This window comes from Daldinia vernicosa (assembly GCF_022497035.1).
Source record: "Daldinia vernicosa strain CBS 139.73 unplaced genomic scaffold F5Y00scaffold_19, whole genome shotgun sequence".
In the NCBI taxonomy this organism is placed as follows: domain Eukaryota; kingdom Fungi; phylum Ascomycota; class Sordariomycetes; order Xylariales; family Hypoxylaceae; genus Daldinia; species Daldinia vernicosa.
In genome coordinates this window covers 17,179-31,563 of record NW_025953935.1, presented here as the reverse complement: position 1 = coordinate 31,563, position 14,385 = coordinate 17,179, and the positions used below count along the sequence as shown (strand labels likewise).

Genomic DNA, 14,385 nt, shown 5'->3' with positions numbered 1-14,385 from the left:
ACATGAAGCTATGACTGACATGAATTTGATACGAGGAATTGTAAGAAGTATTATTAAATAGATTACCTGACACCGTCATCAAGCCGTTGTGGCTGGTACCTGGCCATGACTTGAAAGCACTCTGGAAGGAGAGGAAATGAGAGTGATGAGATTGTCCACGTTGCACATCCATGTGTTCTTCGCTCGTTCTTAGCGTCCATAAGCCAACTCCAATCGTTTTCGAGAGAAAGACGTCGAATATTCTGATCCTACTGACTCCTGGCTAGTGTATCGGGTGAATAGCTGTGTCGAGTTCTAAGCTGATGCGTCGCCGATTGAACCCCCGCCTTGACCAAATCCACTGCTTGGACCATTTCCTGAACCATCAGGGCTCGTACAAGCAATCACCTCGCCAGATGTTGTCTCTGTGGATATGGCTCGAATCAAGCAAACGAATTCGGCCGCAGCTAGGACCACCCAGGACATACCCGGGGTCCAGAAACCCATAGCACCGTTCCAGGCCAACGGTCCGGTCTTGACGCAGTGTGCGGAAACATTTCCCGGGATGGCGATAATGGAGACGAAAATGTTGAATATTGCAAGTGGTTTAGGGAAAAGAGGCTGGGGGCGGCGGTCGACGATGACAGCAGATGCAAAAGCAATGAACTGTACTATGAAAGTTGGCCATGTCGAAACCCAAACGAACCAAAACATATCATTCATCATCTGTGTTATTTCTACCGAGCGATCAAGGCGGTAGGCGTTGATAGCCAGAAGCAAACCGGATATCATCAAGGTATACATTGAAGTACTCCCTGCTGCTGACTGGATGGATATAATGACGGGGTGCAAATTGGGGATACGTTGCATCTGGGCCGAAACGACTAGTGTATAAGGAACGTAAAATAGACTTGAGATTATCATAAGTGCTGCTCCGGCTCGAATACCTTTTTGATGATCACGGTAATGTTGGGCCGTTTGCGTGGCATCCCAAGAGGGTGAAATTGGAGGAAGAAATCCACACGCCGCCAGTGCTACTAGTAGGAGCCCTCCACAGGGGATGATGCTGATGGCTCCCGCATACTGTAAATGTCGAGACGACATGACTGAAGATTGCTCGTAATGGCGTTGATTCAATATTTTTAGAAGAGGCCCAGAGATGCATGAAATGATTGAGAGTTTAGGTGATTGGCGTTGAAATTATGATGATTGAGGAGCAAAGAATGTTTACCCTGTAGACAGCAAATATTTTAATAACAGTAGGACACCCCGCAGGCGCCACAAGAAGACGGTTAAAGAACTAGAGTTTATGATTACCTACTTGCGGGCTCAAGCTAGGTAACAAACGCGAACGGCTATCCCGATCGAGTAAACTCCGGTGCCGTCGGACGGGTTTTTATGCCGCCTACGGGTAGCTTTTCGATGAATCATATGTGCTCAGCTTCTATTAAGAATTAACTAGCCAATTTATACGAGGCAATGTACTGCCGCGGGTTAGCAATTAAGGAGATAAGCAGATAAAGTTGCAAATCGGTCCGCGTATTAAAACAATACGTAATAACCTTTTATTAATAGATATAAGATATATATTAATAGTAGGGATGGTTGAAGTTTATTGATAAAATGTTTTTATTAAATATGAAAGTGGCAATCGAGGAACAGTCGTTCCTGTTGCAATGAGTGGTCAAGGGACTACTCTCAGGTACAGTACATGGTATCTTGGCATGGAATGTATATATAAGAAGGACCTCCCTCCTCACTCATACAGTTGGTAGATTAAGTGAATATACAACTACAGCTCATATATCGTATCTTTCAGCAGTTCCAAAAGTTCACTTACACATCTAGCAAACCTAATCCGGTTCTCAAGGCACTAGATGTGTTTCTAGGATTTCTAAGCCTACTTATAGCCCTTACCTCTTAGAAAGCCGACCCATCGTTTGGTGAGTACACCGTGTCTACGTCTTTGTCGGGACGGATCCGATTTATAGACAACTGCGAGTTTGTTCAAGCAGGATCACGCTAGCCCTAAGGAATGTCTGCTTACACACAACCCAGGTCACAGAAAATAACCTAGAATGGAAATGCATACGAGCACCGTAATGGAAGCGGCACTTTTGGAGAGAGTCGGTTTGCTACAGAGGTGGCACAGCAACGTGGATGAGGCAGAGAGGACAATGGAAACACAGCCTCTCTATATTAGGCTGTGGAGCAAGCTCGGGGCAGGATTAAAGGGGCACGACAGACCCGGTATTGAGGTCCCAGCTGACGAGACTGTGACCGTTGGCGATTTGAAGTACCTTTCCCGGTCTGCCTTGGATGCCGGGGAAGGGAGCCCAGGTTGTGGAACGTCAATGGCAGAAACTGATACTTCAAACACGGGGTATCGGGGCTGCTATGTGTGCAATGGACATGAATGCCCACTCCCGCAGCCGGACTTGTCTCAGATACCAGTGCCGGCTTGGGCCGAGCTGGGCAAATGGACTGCACATCGTTTGCAGAGGCCTACGGCGTACGAATTCAACAAAGAATTCGCTGCTGCTAGATTTTCGGTGGCACTGGCCGCGAAAACCGCGGCTGGTGGAGGCACTGAAGCCGTTAAAGGGGCGAGCAGGAACGTCCAGTTGCGGAGCTTTTCGAAGATCACGGGCTCCAAGACGATGTGGGCAGAATATGACTTAATGACGAGCGTATGGCTCAGTTTTACTGTCGTCTCGCTATACAGGAGTTCAGGAATGCAACCGATACTAGCCTTCCAACAAGCAGCAATGGCTTGTACAATTCCTGACTACGACGGAACTCCGGATGGCGAGGATCCGAAATATGCCGCGGCGGCCCTTGAGGTATCGACTCATGGCTTCGATATTATCGCCAAGCACAATGAGAAAGGTACCGCGGGTGCAGAAATGATAGCGGCGGCCCTGACCAGGCCAGGCTACGGGAGGTATACCAAGCTTCAAGGGGACACGGGGCATGACCTTAGTGCCGTAGATAGAAACATGTGGCTGCACATGCGTTGGTATGACGGAGGAGTGGTGCCGTACTTCATGTGCCACGACTGGTCACTCGAATCGGAACTGGGTCGACGTGACGGCAAACAGATTTGCCACCTTGTCAATTCCTGTTACGACGTCACGATCTGGCTCAACGACCTGTCGGACTATGCGTTGGATAGGACGATTGGCGAAGGCGGGAACTCACTGGTTTACGCGGTCAGCCAGTCAGGCGAGTCGAACCCCTCAGTACTGGCAGATTACTGTTCGGCTGTGATAGATCGAGTTTGCGAGTGCACGTGTGGGTCGAGAAGCCACACGATCGCGGCCGATATTGCGGTAGGATTCACGGCCATGTACTCGCTAGCTTTCCGGTACCGGGGCTTTGAGAACGCGTGGTTAGCCCGTAGTGTAGAGCTCAGTGGCATCGTGCAGAGGGGCTGGCTCATAAGGGGCGGCTCCAGGGCCCAATGGCCTAGAGTGCCGTATAGGAGCGATTGGGGCCCCTTGAGTACGGAGGTACCAGCTGAAATCGACTTAGAGACCAGCAGTAAGTGCTGGCAAGCGCGCTGCGGTCGGTTGGCTGAGAGCGGGCCAGGGCAGCGCCTGGTCAACCACATCCTGACACGGTATATTGAGTCGAGAAGCTACGATAGAATTATCGTGCTAGAGTCACTCCATGAGTTGTGGTTGGTTGCTGAGCCGGCAGTGAGCAAATTGGGAGGCAACGCAGATACGATATACACAAGTGTGGAAATGTTCGTTCTGAGTGTGCTTGACTGGCCGGCAATATTCACGGCGCCAGGCAGGGAAATGGGTCAATGCGCAGTACGCGACAAGGTTACCCTTGAGAATATCCTGCTGGAGAGCGCAGCGTACGGCCTGTGGTGTTGCGGTACTAGTGAGACGAGTGACTGGGTACGATTTTTAACGGGTCTGGTTGCGAGTGTAGCTGAACTGACAGTCGTTGCAACGTATCGTAGGATACCGACCTTGTGGTCTGATAACGGAGTAGCCTGGGAGCCTATGGAGCACAAGGACTGCACACACCCCCCGATCATAGACTGATGAGGCCATAGAAGCGCCATCGTTTTGACAAAATTAGGACCATCCCAACTCCTGCAGACTGCAAGAAAGCCACATTCCCTCCTCATGTAGATTTACATTGTAGTAGTTCAATTTGGCCATGTCGAACGGACTAGCATCGTACGAACAGAAATAGACACGGCATTCAAGGCCTACATTCTCTCAGGCATCTAAATTTGCTTTACATAAGTACCTACCATAGCGGGAATATACGTTGAGGCGTAACCGTTATAATATTAAAATGGTTATTTTATATAATGATCCCTAATCAGGGGCCAATGCTTAAACTTGCAATAATAATTGTTAAAAGCATAACGTTAATAATATTATTAACGTTATGCTTTTAACAATTATTGTTGTAAGCTTTAAATATTGGTCCTTCTTAAAGCGTTGGTCCCTTCCTAAAGCATCAGTATCTACCTAATCAGGAATCATTATATAGAGTAAGCATTTCAATATTACAATAGTTACGCCTCAGCGTATTTTCCCGGTATGGTATGTAGTGACGATCACTCTTTGCCATTTACTAGTGATGAAAACGTGACGTCACTGTAATGCTATATGCTTCTGGCCATTATCTCATGCAACGCATCCAGGTACCGCGCATATTATGTGCATTACACCAACGAAATCATTTGCCTACCTACCTAGGTAAACTGACCGGGCATTAGGTATCCCGGTGTGCCAACCCCTAGTATGCATTCTAAGTTGAAGCTACTCTAGTAGCCCTAACTTGCAGCTGCAAGATTATCTGTTTGATTCTCTTGGTCAGTCGCATGTTGGGCTATTCATTCTTCATTATCGTCCTAGCACTCTCTTTTCACCGTGCCGTGTCTGTAGCATAGGAACTTTTCGGATGAGCAAAGTAAGATTTTCTCTCGGTGGAGTATTTATCTGGGTAGGCACTGAATATTTTCGTTAAGTTAAGGGAAGTTGCTCAGAAGTTCTAGCTCAAACTACCAGAAACTACCGGAAACTACCTAGGCACAGGAATACTTCAACTGCTAGAATTATGTCTTATGAGCCTCTCACTTACGATAGTTGCAACTCTGCCGAAGTTGCTGCTGTCTCGAATCATTTATCTAAGTTCACAAGCTCGCCTAGTCTCCGTCTGATCACGCCTCCTTCAAACCCAAATGGCAGTCCCCAACTACCTCAATGGCTTGCCCCTATAACGCCAACAGATTCTTTCGTCCCATCTCGGTTTGGCAGCAGCCCCTGGGGGCCTGAAGTAACTACCGTCGGCCAAACATGGTCGGATAAGAATGAAGCTATAGTTGCTGGTCCTTACAACTACCTGCTGCGGAATCCCGGCAAAGGCGTGCGTGCACAAGTCATGGGCGCCTTTAACGCTTGGATGGACGTTCCAATGGACCGGTTCAAGATCATTGCCGACTCCATCGATATGCTACACTCTGCATCACTACTCATTGATGACATACAAGATAACTCAACACTGCGACGGGGGCTTCCAGTAGCACATAGCATCTATGGCGTGGCCCAGACTATCAACAGTGCAAACTACTACTATTTCCGTGCCATGAAAGAACTTCAAAGGCTAGAGAGCGCCGAAGCAATACTGCAATTCAACGATGAGTTATTGCAGTTGCATCGTGGCCAGGGCATGGAGTTGCACTGGCGAGATTCACTTATTTGCCCGACCAAGGACGAGTACCTTGACATGGCTGGCAATAAGACGGGAGGCCTCTTCCGACTTAGCATCAAGCTCATGCAGACTCAGTCCCGGAGACCAGTACCATCAGACTGTGTGCGCTTGGCTGATTTACTTGGTCTCATTTTTCAAATCAGAGATGACTACCAGAATCTTTGTTCAAACGAATACACCAACAGCAAAGGCTTTTGCGACGACTTGACCGAAGGGAAATTATCCTTCCCAGCCATACATTGTATTCATCATGACCCAAATAACCAAGAGCTCCTCAACATTTTAAGACAAAGACCTACAGAGACTTCCATCAAGCAATATGCTGTTCAGCGCATGGAAAGCACGGGCAGCCTTGAGTACACTCGCATGTTTCTTGACAATTTACTTGCACAAGGAAAGCAACTCGTAGACATCATCAGCAATAATCCAGAAGCAGGCAAACCAATGCACCTATTATTGAACAAATTGGCTATTTGATTTAGCTGGGTTAATGTTGGAATCAAATGGCTGGCTTATTGTCATATAGGTAGATAAAATTTACCGAAACGCTTGTACTCGTAAGCTCGCGCAAGCGTTTCTACGTGCTCGCAGGCTCGCACGTGGGATCTTTCCGAAGTCATGTGCGCGGCCTTATCTAATCAATTACTTACGTAATTACTAAGGTATTTCGTGATATATTTCACAATGTATTTCCTTATCAGTTTTCTTATCAGTTTCTTACGTAATTAAAAAAAGTTTGAGCGCAATATTCCTTCGGAAAAAAAAGATTAAGATCTTTTAAAAACGACCAGCTCCCGGTGCAAAGTTAAAAGTCGGAGGAGCGGTTCGGGTTCGGGTTAAGTTAATAGTTAAATGGGCCGCCGACCACCGTAATACGTGCGATAATGTTTAAACATTTCCGCCTGCCAGATAAGTAAACCATAGCACAAGCATACCTAATTAAGGCAATATACTGGCCAGGTTGGTTAACCAGGCCCCCAAGCTGGCGTATACCTACCAAGCGCAATTGGAGTACAACTATTTCTGGGACCTGTCTCTCTGTAGAAGTTCTTGCCGCTGGTCCGTCTGTATGATCTAGGGATCGCTTAATTGGGGCATTCTCAATGCAGTCTAACAACATACTACTCTTCAGTTAACCCACGAGCAGTACGAGGTGACTCTGCAAACTAGTCCAGCCGTGAAGCTCCGGTTGGTTGTGCCAAACATGTAATGCATAGGCAAGTGTCCAAATATCCCACGTTGATAAACTCTTACATGTTGAGCCAGCTCTTGCTGGTTTCGTCCCGTTCCGTCTTGTCCCGTCCAGTGTCCGAGATGGTTGGCTCTCTCTGAGAAGATAAGGAACTGGAGGATGGTTGTTGACATGCGCGTCGATGATCGACACTCCGAAATCAAGTGACTAGTCGTATTCCGTAACACATTCAGCCGTGCCTGAAACCCTGTTCAACAGTAGGTAGTTTTACAGTCTGCAAGAATTGTGGAACATATGGGGTACTTGTCATAGGTCTTACAGTCTGCATAGCTGTACACGGAATTAGATTGTCATGTCTCATGACGACCCGTTATATTATTACTAGGTTAGGTATCTCCTGGAGTGCGAGCCTGCGGCGGGTACATAAGCAGCTTAAATTAATTGGTTAGGTAATCTATATGCGGCTACCTATGTACCGCCGCCCGTCCTGTCCGCCCGTCCGGCACCGCATCATGGCGGAACCGATCAGCCAGCCACATCCTCTGCATTGAGAGTAATTTTCAAGATTCAACAAGCCTCGGACTTGGCGATATCTCAATTTAACGGCCTGGCATTTTCAGATTTTCAGCAGCCTATTTTTTCTATTAAGCGTGTCACTAAGACGACCCCTTCTCCTGCATGCACTCGAAGGTAAAGGCCGGACTGCGATCAACTATGCGCCGGATCGAGATGACGAGGAGCTGGCAGGCGAATATTATATTGCCTATATCTTCTTAAGTGCAAGAAGGTTACAGGTACATAGACCCTTAAATTTGATTGGTTACATTATTTCGCGTTTACCGTAAAAGGTATATTCTCAGCTCTTATCAGTACTTGATTGGCTGGGTTATGTGGGGTCATGTACCTGTAGTCTTCTTCCACATAAGGAGAGAGATATCAAAAAAATATATATATATTAATAGCTGACGCTACTCACAGGACGTTCTCACCACCATATGATAGTTCTTGCGGTGTACCCTCTAGCAGACGCCCCCACTTCATTATTTAATTGCTTAATCGTGACATTCCAAGATAATGCACAAATTCTTAGGCCAGTTAGAGTGGCCCCGTGTCCCCAATCCCCGAGCTCTTCAATATGCTTGTGTCTATAGCGCTATTCCACTAGGGATATGCTCATTTGCTGGCCTGTTGGCGTCAGGGTTCTTCCCGCCACCCCCACCATCCTGGAGTGCGGAGCAAACGGTTAACCACTACCGCGACCATGAGAAGGGCATACAGGCCGGCGCCGCATTATTGGTCTGGTGCAGTTTCTTCTACCTAGCCTTTACTGTAGCGATCTCGAACCAGCTACAGCGCATTCCCAACTTACACTACATCGTCAAAGCTCTCCAGCTAGTAGCCGGTGGTGTTTCATCCACCCTTTTCCTCTGGGCAGGGCTCGTTCTGGGCCTCGCAAACTATCGAATCGAGCGCAATGCTGAAACCACCCAGGTCCTGAACGACTTGTTCTGGTTCCTTCTCGTCATGGCTACCCCCACATTTGTTGCGCAGTATTTTGCCTTTGGATATAGCATTTTTGTCGACAATAGTCCCAGGCGGCCATTCCCGAAGGCGATGGGAGTTTCAAATATGATAACTTCTATTCTCTTTTTACCCCCAGCTGTCTCTGTGCATATTGTCAAGACCGGACCTATGGCATGGGACGGAGCTGTGTCCTTTTGGCTTCCACTGGTGGTGTGGGGCATCCAGATGGTGTTGGATTTTATTTGTCTCGTACGGGCGATCTCTCTTTCTGCTGAGACTGATACTAGCGAGGAAGTTGCCATCATGGAGACCTGATCCAGAGATTGAGTGTAAATCCGGAATTTTGGAGGCCAGGAGGTAGGCTCGACTTGGGCAGTTCCAGAGCTGAGGAAAAGGTACCTATGTAGGCACATTGAATCACCACTCCATAGAAAGAACATTAGAATTTGATAGCTCTAGTCACGATTATTTGCCTGCATCTTTCAATCGGACTAACTTATCATTTGGTTACGGTCTACCGTCTACGACCCCCATTATCGTTCGTGACGATACAATCGTTCAGCGTGACTGCCCTGCTGGTTCTGAGAGCATGAACCTTTGATTAGAGTTTATCCCCAATCGCAGCTATTGCAATACATAGTGGCGGTACACCATTTTGATATGCGTGATACAGTCTTTCGCATCCTAACCTTCCGCGGCGACAACCACGACAATTCACCAGGATGTGAACCTACACATGAACCAGTATTTTAATACCCACTCCTCGTTCTCACCATCCACATTGCCACCAGCATTGTACAGGTCCCCAAAGCCCACGGGATCAACACTCTCAGTGCTGCAACAAGATGCTTCCTCACCTTTAACTTCACGCGCCTTCTCAGAGCTTCCGCCTCATTGAGCCACGGAAACGGCACATTCGGTAGTGGCTTTTCCAAGAAGTTGCATATAGGCTCCCACCCTTCCCCCATGCGATACTCCAGCAGCCGAGAGGATGGCACCTGTTGACGTATTTTGTAGTGGTGCCGGTCGTATACTATCCTTGCGTCCTGCGGGAACGTGCCAATGCTCGTGTATTCGAAAAATCCTGTAATAATCTTTTTCGTTGCTTGGCCAAAGCAAGGATCGAAAAATTGACCCAAGTAGTTGAAAGCCAGTTGGGAAGGAAAGCTCCAGAATATTTTAACAGCAGCTTCTATACTCCGATACCACTTATCAAAGTCCCGTATCACGAGAATGACCTTCGCTTCGGGGTATACTTCGATAAGCTGTGTCGCAAATACGGCGGCCACATCGGTAGCTGCCTCACTAGCGCCAAATAGTTCATCCCACTCCTTGCGTGTAAATGGCTTGCCTGTATACGTCGGCAGTGTAGCAAACGAGGCGTCAGCTGCGCGATTCATAAATGACCAAACTTCCGGCGAGTCAAGGATGTTGAAGCCATGGAGGACGTCTTTGTAGCCTAGTATGGTCAAGGCCTCAGCAATGGAGGAAGAGCCGGTTCGTGGGAGACCTAAGGCGAGCACCTTCAACTCGCGGTTGGGTTTATGGTCTACTCTAGAGCCGACCATACTGGATTGAACTTGGTTTTATCACTGCGTGATCAGCTAGAAGACAGATCAATAGTGGATATAGATTTTAACTGAATCTACCCAGCGAGGTCGATTGCGGCATTGATATAGTTGCGTGCAACTAGCTATTTGCAATGTTGTTATGCCGCTCATACAGTAATTGTTTGGTCTGCCGGCCCGAGACTTGTAATTCCTTTTGATAGCTGCTGCTGAACAGAAGGCATGCTGGCCACAAGAAAGCCACAATAGGCCGAAGAGGTAGGAGAGATGGGCAGACATAAGAGCACTAGAAGGGACTGCATTGTAGCACGAGGAGGCCTATCTACACACCAGTGGCCGCGAGCAGTTCCCCGGTCGATATGCACGAATGTCCTTTGTCCCATATGCTGGAACCCTGTTCCCCGATGACTGCCGCTAGACTCTTGACATCGGCTGACGACAATATGAGATAATTGAGCGTTGTGATGACTTGCATTGACGCCCAATGGATAAGGCGATCTCCTTAATAGCCGGCACGCGGCGGCAGGTGCACCTAGGTACGATACCGGGGTTGCGGCTAACAGGGTGTCCTTATCTTCTTGCATCTCGGGATTGCCGTGCAGATATAAGGCGTCACTATAAGAATATATAAGTGTGTAGATAAAAGATGATCAAGTTCATAATCGTGATCCATTTCAGTAATTATTAACCTGTTTTTTCCCCCTCATGCACGGTTAAGCGAACCGCTTTGCAGCACCTACGCCACCAGAGGATATGGATCGGGATCTGCTCGCGGCCACTAGTTTGTAGATAGGGCTCTTCGTGCTACAATGCAGTCTCTTCTCGTGCTCTCATGCTTGCATCACGACAGCTGATATGTTACATTTCGTCCACGGGCTAGTCCTGGCGTTGTGAACCCGGTTCTCCCCGCATGTGCGTTACATGTTGGGAGGCTCGAGCTTGCTCTGCTTTCTTTCCTCATTAAACGGACCGAGGCCCTAGGGAGGCTTAGTATTAGATGGACTGAACAAGCATAACGATGGTTTACACGTTTGGTCAAGATTCTTTTACTGCGCTCATCGCGAATTCAAATGCCCTGGGCTTTATTATCCACCATGGCACATTTGCTTATATTTCCACCCTTCATAGTGGTGGCCGCTTATCTCGTCTATCTCGTCTATCGATACTCCATCAGAAACGATGCGCCCAGACTGCTTCCTCCGGGGCCGAAATCATTACCAATCCTCGGCAGCATCATGGATCTTCCGGAAAAGGCCCAGCCTGAGTTCCAGCATTGGCTTAAACATAGGGAACAGTATGGGCCGATTAGCTCCATGACCGTGCTGGGCAGGACGTTTATCATACTGCATGACCGGCAGGCGGCGCACGACATCTTGCAGAAGGAGTCGGCAAAGTCTTCAGATCGACCGTGGGCGGAGTTCGCCTTTTCGCTCTGTGGTCTTAGCGAGTTTATGGTCAGCCGGTATGATGCTGATTTCCGCCACAGACGCAAGCTTTTCCACCAGCAGTTAGGTACGGCAAAGTTGGCAGCACGATTTGACGATGTTCAAGAAGTGGAGACACGTCGGTTTCTTCTTTGTGTGTTAAATAACCCAGATGCAACAATTAAGCATTTGAAGTAGTAAGTTTATTGCCCACGGTCCGAAAGGTAGACTGACTAACCCAACTGCTGTCTAGCGCAATGGGTTCTATCATATTGAAGATGACATATGGCTACTCTGTTGAGCCGGATGGCGTGGATCCGTTGGTCAATCTGATCGAACAGATGACGGCCAACTTGGTGAAGGCCACAGTCCCGTGGTTGGTGGATTTCATCCCTGCCTTGAAACATCTTCCAGATGGCTTTCCCGGCTCTGGGTTTAAGGAAACAGCCCGCAAGTGGAAGAAAATCAATCAAACCGTGGTGAACGTACCATACATGTTTGTTCGGCGGCAGATAGCGGCAGGAAACTGTCGACAATCGTATGTTTCCCGGTTGATTGAGGAATGCAAAAATGGTGAAACGGACTCCAAGCTTCGTGGCGATGATGAGGCCGCAATTAAACGGACAGCTGCAGCCATGTATGCTGGAGGCGCAGACACCACCGTGACCGCTGTGACTAGCTTTATTCTAGCCATGGTTAAGTTCCCGGAGGTGCAGCGAGAAGCGCAGGAAGCCATCGACCTATTGATCGGTAGTGATAGGCTTCCCAACTTAGCAGACCGAGCGAAACTACCATACGTCGAAGCTCTTGTGAAAGAGGTTTTTCGATGGTCGCCTATCGCGCCGCTAGGAATTCCTCATGCAATGTCGGAAGATACGGCGTACGGTGGATATCTTATTCCGAAAGGGGCTGTATTGGTGCCTATGATATGGTGGTTCTTACACGATCCTAACGTATATGCTAAGCCGGATTTGTTTAATCCTCAGCGTTTCTTGGAGCCGCAGAATGAGCCTGATCCAAAGACTATACTATTCGGCTATGGGCGCAGAATATGTCCTGGGCGGTTCTTTGCTGACGCTAATGTCTTTGTACTCGTCGCCCAGATACTAGCCGCTTTCAATATTAGGAAGGCGGTCGATGAGCATGGTAACGAAATTGAGCCTACGCTTGAGCTTCATCCAGGATTACATAGCCATTTGAGGGAGTTTCCTTACAAGATTGAGGTGAGGAGTCCGAAACATGCAAGCCTTGTTAGGCTTATTGAAGTCGAGCAGCCCCGGCGGGAAGGCGACAGCAATCTTCTTGATAATGATGCGATAAAGGAGTGTCTAGGTCATCAAGGATAGTGGGGGGAGGAGGTAACCTGAACTGAGTCTTCACGGCTATACCAAAAGCTTGCGCACTCGTTTACTAGCCGTAAGGCAAAATGAATAAGAGTACCTAGGCATTTAAAGACTTATGTTGTTATAATATTACCGGACAAATGCCCTGAGTTTACGAAGGGTTATTGTGTCGCGTTTTTGCCCGAATTTATGAGGGTTATTGTCTTGGGTCACGTTTTTCAAAAGAGGAAGTTCGTCCGTGCTTAGCCTTTTAACGCTTTTTATTGGATGCATTCCCCAAATGTGGATAGGTCTTACCAAGTCCCCACTTTCATCTTTTTCTCGAAATACGTACCGTTTCGAGCCCTTTTCTAAGGTGCCGAGTCCTCCTCCGGGGTGCCGAGCCCTCCCCTAGGGTACCGAGCCGTGAGTGAGGGTGCTGAGGGTGCTAAGGGTGCCAAGTCCGGGGTGCCGAGCCCTCCTCCTAGGTGTTGAATCGAGGGTGAGGGTGAGGGTGAGGGTGAAGGTACTGAGGGTGAGGGTATTAAGGGTGCTGTTCTCCAGTGTGCCGAGCCCTCTTTTTGGGTGCTGAGCCGTGGGTTAGGGTGCTGAGGGTGCGGAGGATGCTAGGTATCCAGGGTGCCGAGGGATGTTTCTATAGGAGTTTAACCCACTTTCCTATTTTGAAAAAATTATTGTAAATAGAAATGCCCCTGTCAGTTTTGTATGCGTTGATTGGATATACTTTGGAATAGAGTGGGTTTTGGTCGAGATTTCGACGAAAGTTGCTTATGTAATGGGGATTGGATTAGCCACAGCTACGTGATTAGCTATAGCGAGGGTTTTTGGCTTGGCGATTGGATTGGCTATAGCCATAGCCACGGCTATATAACTTGCTACAGCTACGTAATTAGCCATAGGGCTCCTAGCCAGGGGTTGTTAGGCGTTGTTGCGGCTAATAAGGGGTTAACGGAGCGCTTCGGCGAAGCCGAAACGCGGAGCTTGACCCGTTTACGAAGTAGGCAAAAGCGCCGCGCTTTTGTCTGCGTAGTAATGCGTAAAAGAAATGATGGGATGCGAGGTCGAGGATTCGAACCATGGCTAGGGGGGGTTGTGTGTGGTTAGGTGGCTTGTTGTATGGTTTGTGTGGCCGCCCGCCGAGCCGCACCAAGGGGGTTACGGGTGCGAGGCGTGTGCGAACAGAACAGCGTCAAAATAGATGACCCATCCCCACTCAAGCAGAATAATATACACACACATTTTACAATACAATTCTTCAACCAAATCAAAAGATAAAAAGATTTAAAAATTCTTATATTAAACCGAATTGATTAAATATCATATTATACAAATTTTATCTAGCTTCTATAAAAGTTGATAAAGTTATTTAAGTTAAAACAAAGGATTAAAGTTAAGAAATTAAATGGGTCATCTATTTTGACGCTGTTCTGGCGAAGTACGTGCCGAGCGCCCGTGACCCCCGGCGCGGCGAGGCTGGGTGGCTTTGCGGGATTTAACCAATCGTTTGGTTTGGTCGTAAACTATTGTGCAATCCAGCGGGGTTGCCTCCTGTTTAATGAGGCTCTGCTGGAGGCTCTTTTGCGGTCGCGCGCCACGTTGAATTGACTATA

At 48.0% G+C, this 14,385-nt stretch overlaps 6 protein-coding genes across 6 annotated transcripts; 4 read left to right on the top strand and 2 right to left on the bottom strand.

Moving 5' to 3' along the window:
- Positions 1–247: 247 nt before the first annotated feature.
- Positions 248–1,271, bottom strand: F5Y00DRAFT_268956 (uncharacterized protein). The gene has a single exon (XM_048012352.1). It carries the CDS (start codon positions 1,081–1,083, stop codon positions 295–297), a length of 789 nt encoding a protein of 262 aa, XP_047865464.1. The 5' UTR covers positions 1,084–1,271; the 3' UTR covers positions 248–294.
- Positions 1,272–2,063: 792 nt separating this feature from the next.
- Positions 2,064–4,040, top strand: F5Y00DRAFT_252718 (uncharacterized protein; the record flags this gene model as incomplete). The annotated part of the gene is made up of 1 exon (XM_048009962.1): positions 2,064–4,040. One exon carries the CDS (start codon positions 2,064–2,066, stop codon positions 4,038–4,040), a length of 1,977 nt encoding a protein of 658 aa, XP_047865463.1.
- A 1,030-nt stretch (positions 4,041–5,070) lies between these two features.
- On the top strand, positions 5,071–6,207 carry F5Y00DRAFT_268952 (isoprenoid synthase domain-containing protein; the record flags this gene model as incomplete). Its single annotated transcript, XM_048012351.1, has 1 exon — positions 5,071–6,207. The coding sequence occupies one exon, from the start codon at positions 5,071–5,073 to the stop codon at positions 6,199–6,201; it is 1,131 nt and encodes a 376-aa protein (XP_047865462.1). The 3' UTR covers positions 6,202–6,207.
- A 1,783-nt stretch (positions 6,208–7,990) lies between these two features.
- Positions 7,991–8,862, top strand: F5Y00DRAFT_268950 (uncharacterized protein; the record flags this gene model as incomplete). The annotated part of the gene is made up of 1 exon (XM_048012350.1): positions 7,991–8,862. One exon carries the CDS (start codon positions 7,991–7,993, stop codon positions 8,753–8,755), a length of 765 nt encoding a protein of 254 aa, XP_047865461.1. The 3' UTR covers positions 8,756–8,862.
- Positions 8,863–9,189: 327 nt separating this feature from the next.
- F5Y00DRAFT_261316 (P-loop containing nucleoside triphosphate hydrolase protein) lies at positions 9,190–10,008 on the bottom strand (the record flags this gene model as incomplete). Its single annotated transcript, XM_048011184.1, has 1 exon — positions 9,190–10,008. The coding sequence occupies one exon, from the start codon at positions 10,006–10,008 to the stop codon at positions 9,190–9,192; it is 819 nt and encodes a 272-aa protein (XP_047865460.1).
- Positions 10,009–11,029: 1,021 nt separating this feature from the next.
- On the top strand, positions 11,030–13,013 carry F5Y00DRAFT_235034 (cytochrome P450). The gene is made up of 2 exons (XM_048007508.1): positions 11,030–11,629; positions 11,686–13,013. The coding sequence occupies exons 1-2, from the start codon at positions 11,079–11,081 to the stop codon at positions 12,776–12,778; spliced, it is 1,644 nt and encodes a 547-aa protein (XP_047865459.1). The 5' UTR covers positions 11,030–11,078; the 3' UTR covers positions 12,779–13,013.
- The last annotated feature ends 1,372 nt before the right edge of the window (positions 13,014–14,385 follow it).

What these genes read in the sequence shown, in the direction of transcription:
- F5Y00DRAFT_268956 (XM_048012352.1), bottom strand. Translation starts at nt 1,083, where the DNA reads ATGTCGTCTCGACATTTACAGTATGCGGGAGCCATCAGCATCATCCCC.
- F5Y00DRAFT_235034 (XM_048007508.1), top strand. Translation starts at nt 11,079, where the DNA reads ATGCCCTGGGCTTTATTATCCACCATGGCACATTTGCTTATATTTCCA. An exon ending in ACAATTAAGCATTTGAAGTA is followed by an intron (nt 11,630 to 11,685) that starts GTAAGTTTATTG and finishes ACTGCTGTCTAG; the next exon opens with CGCAATGGGTTCTATCATAT.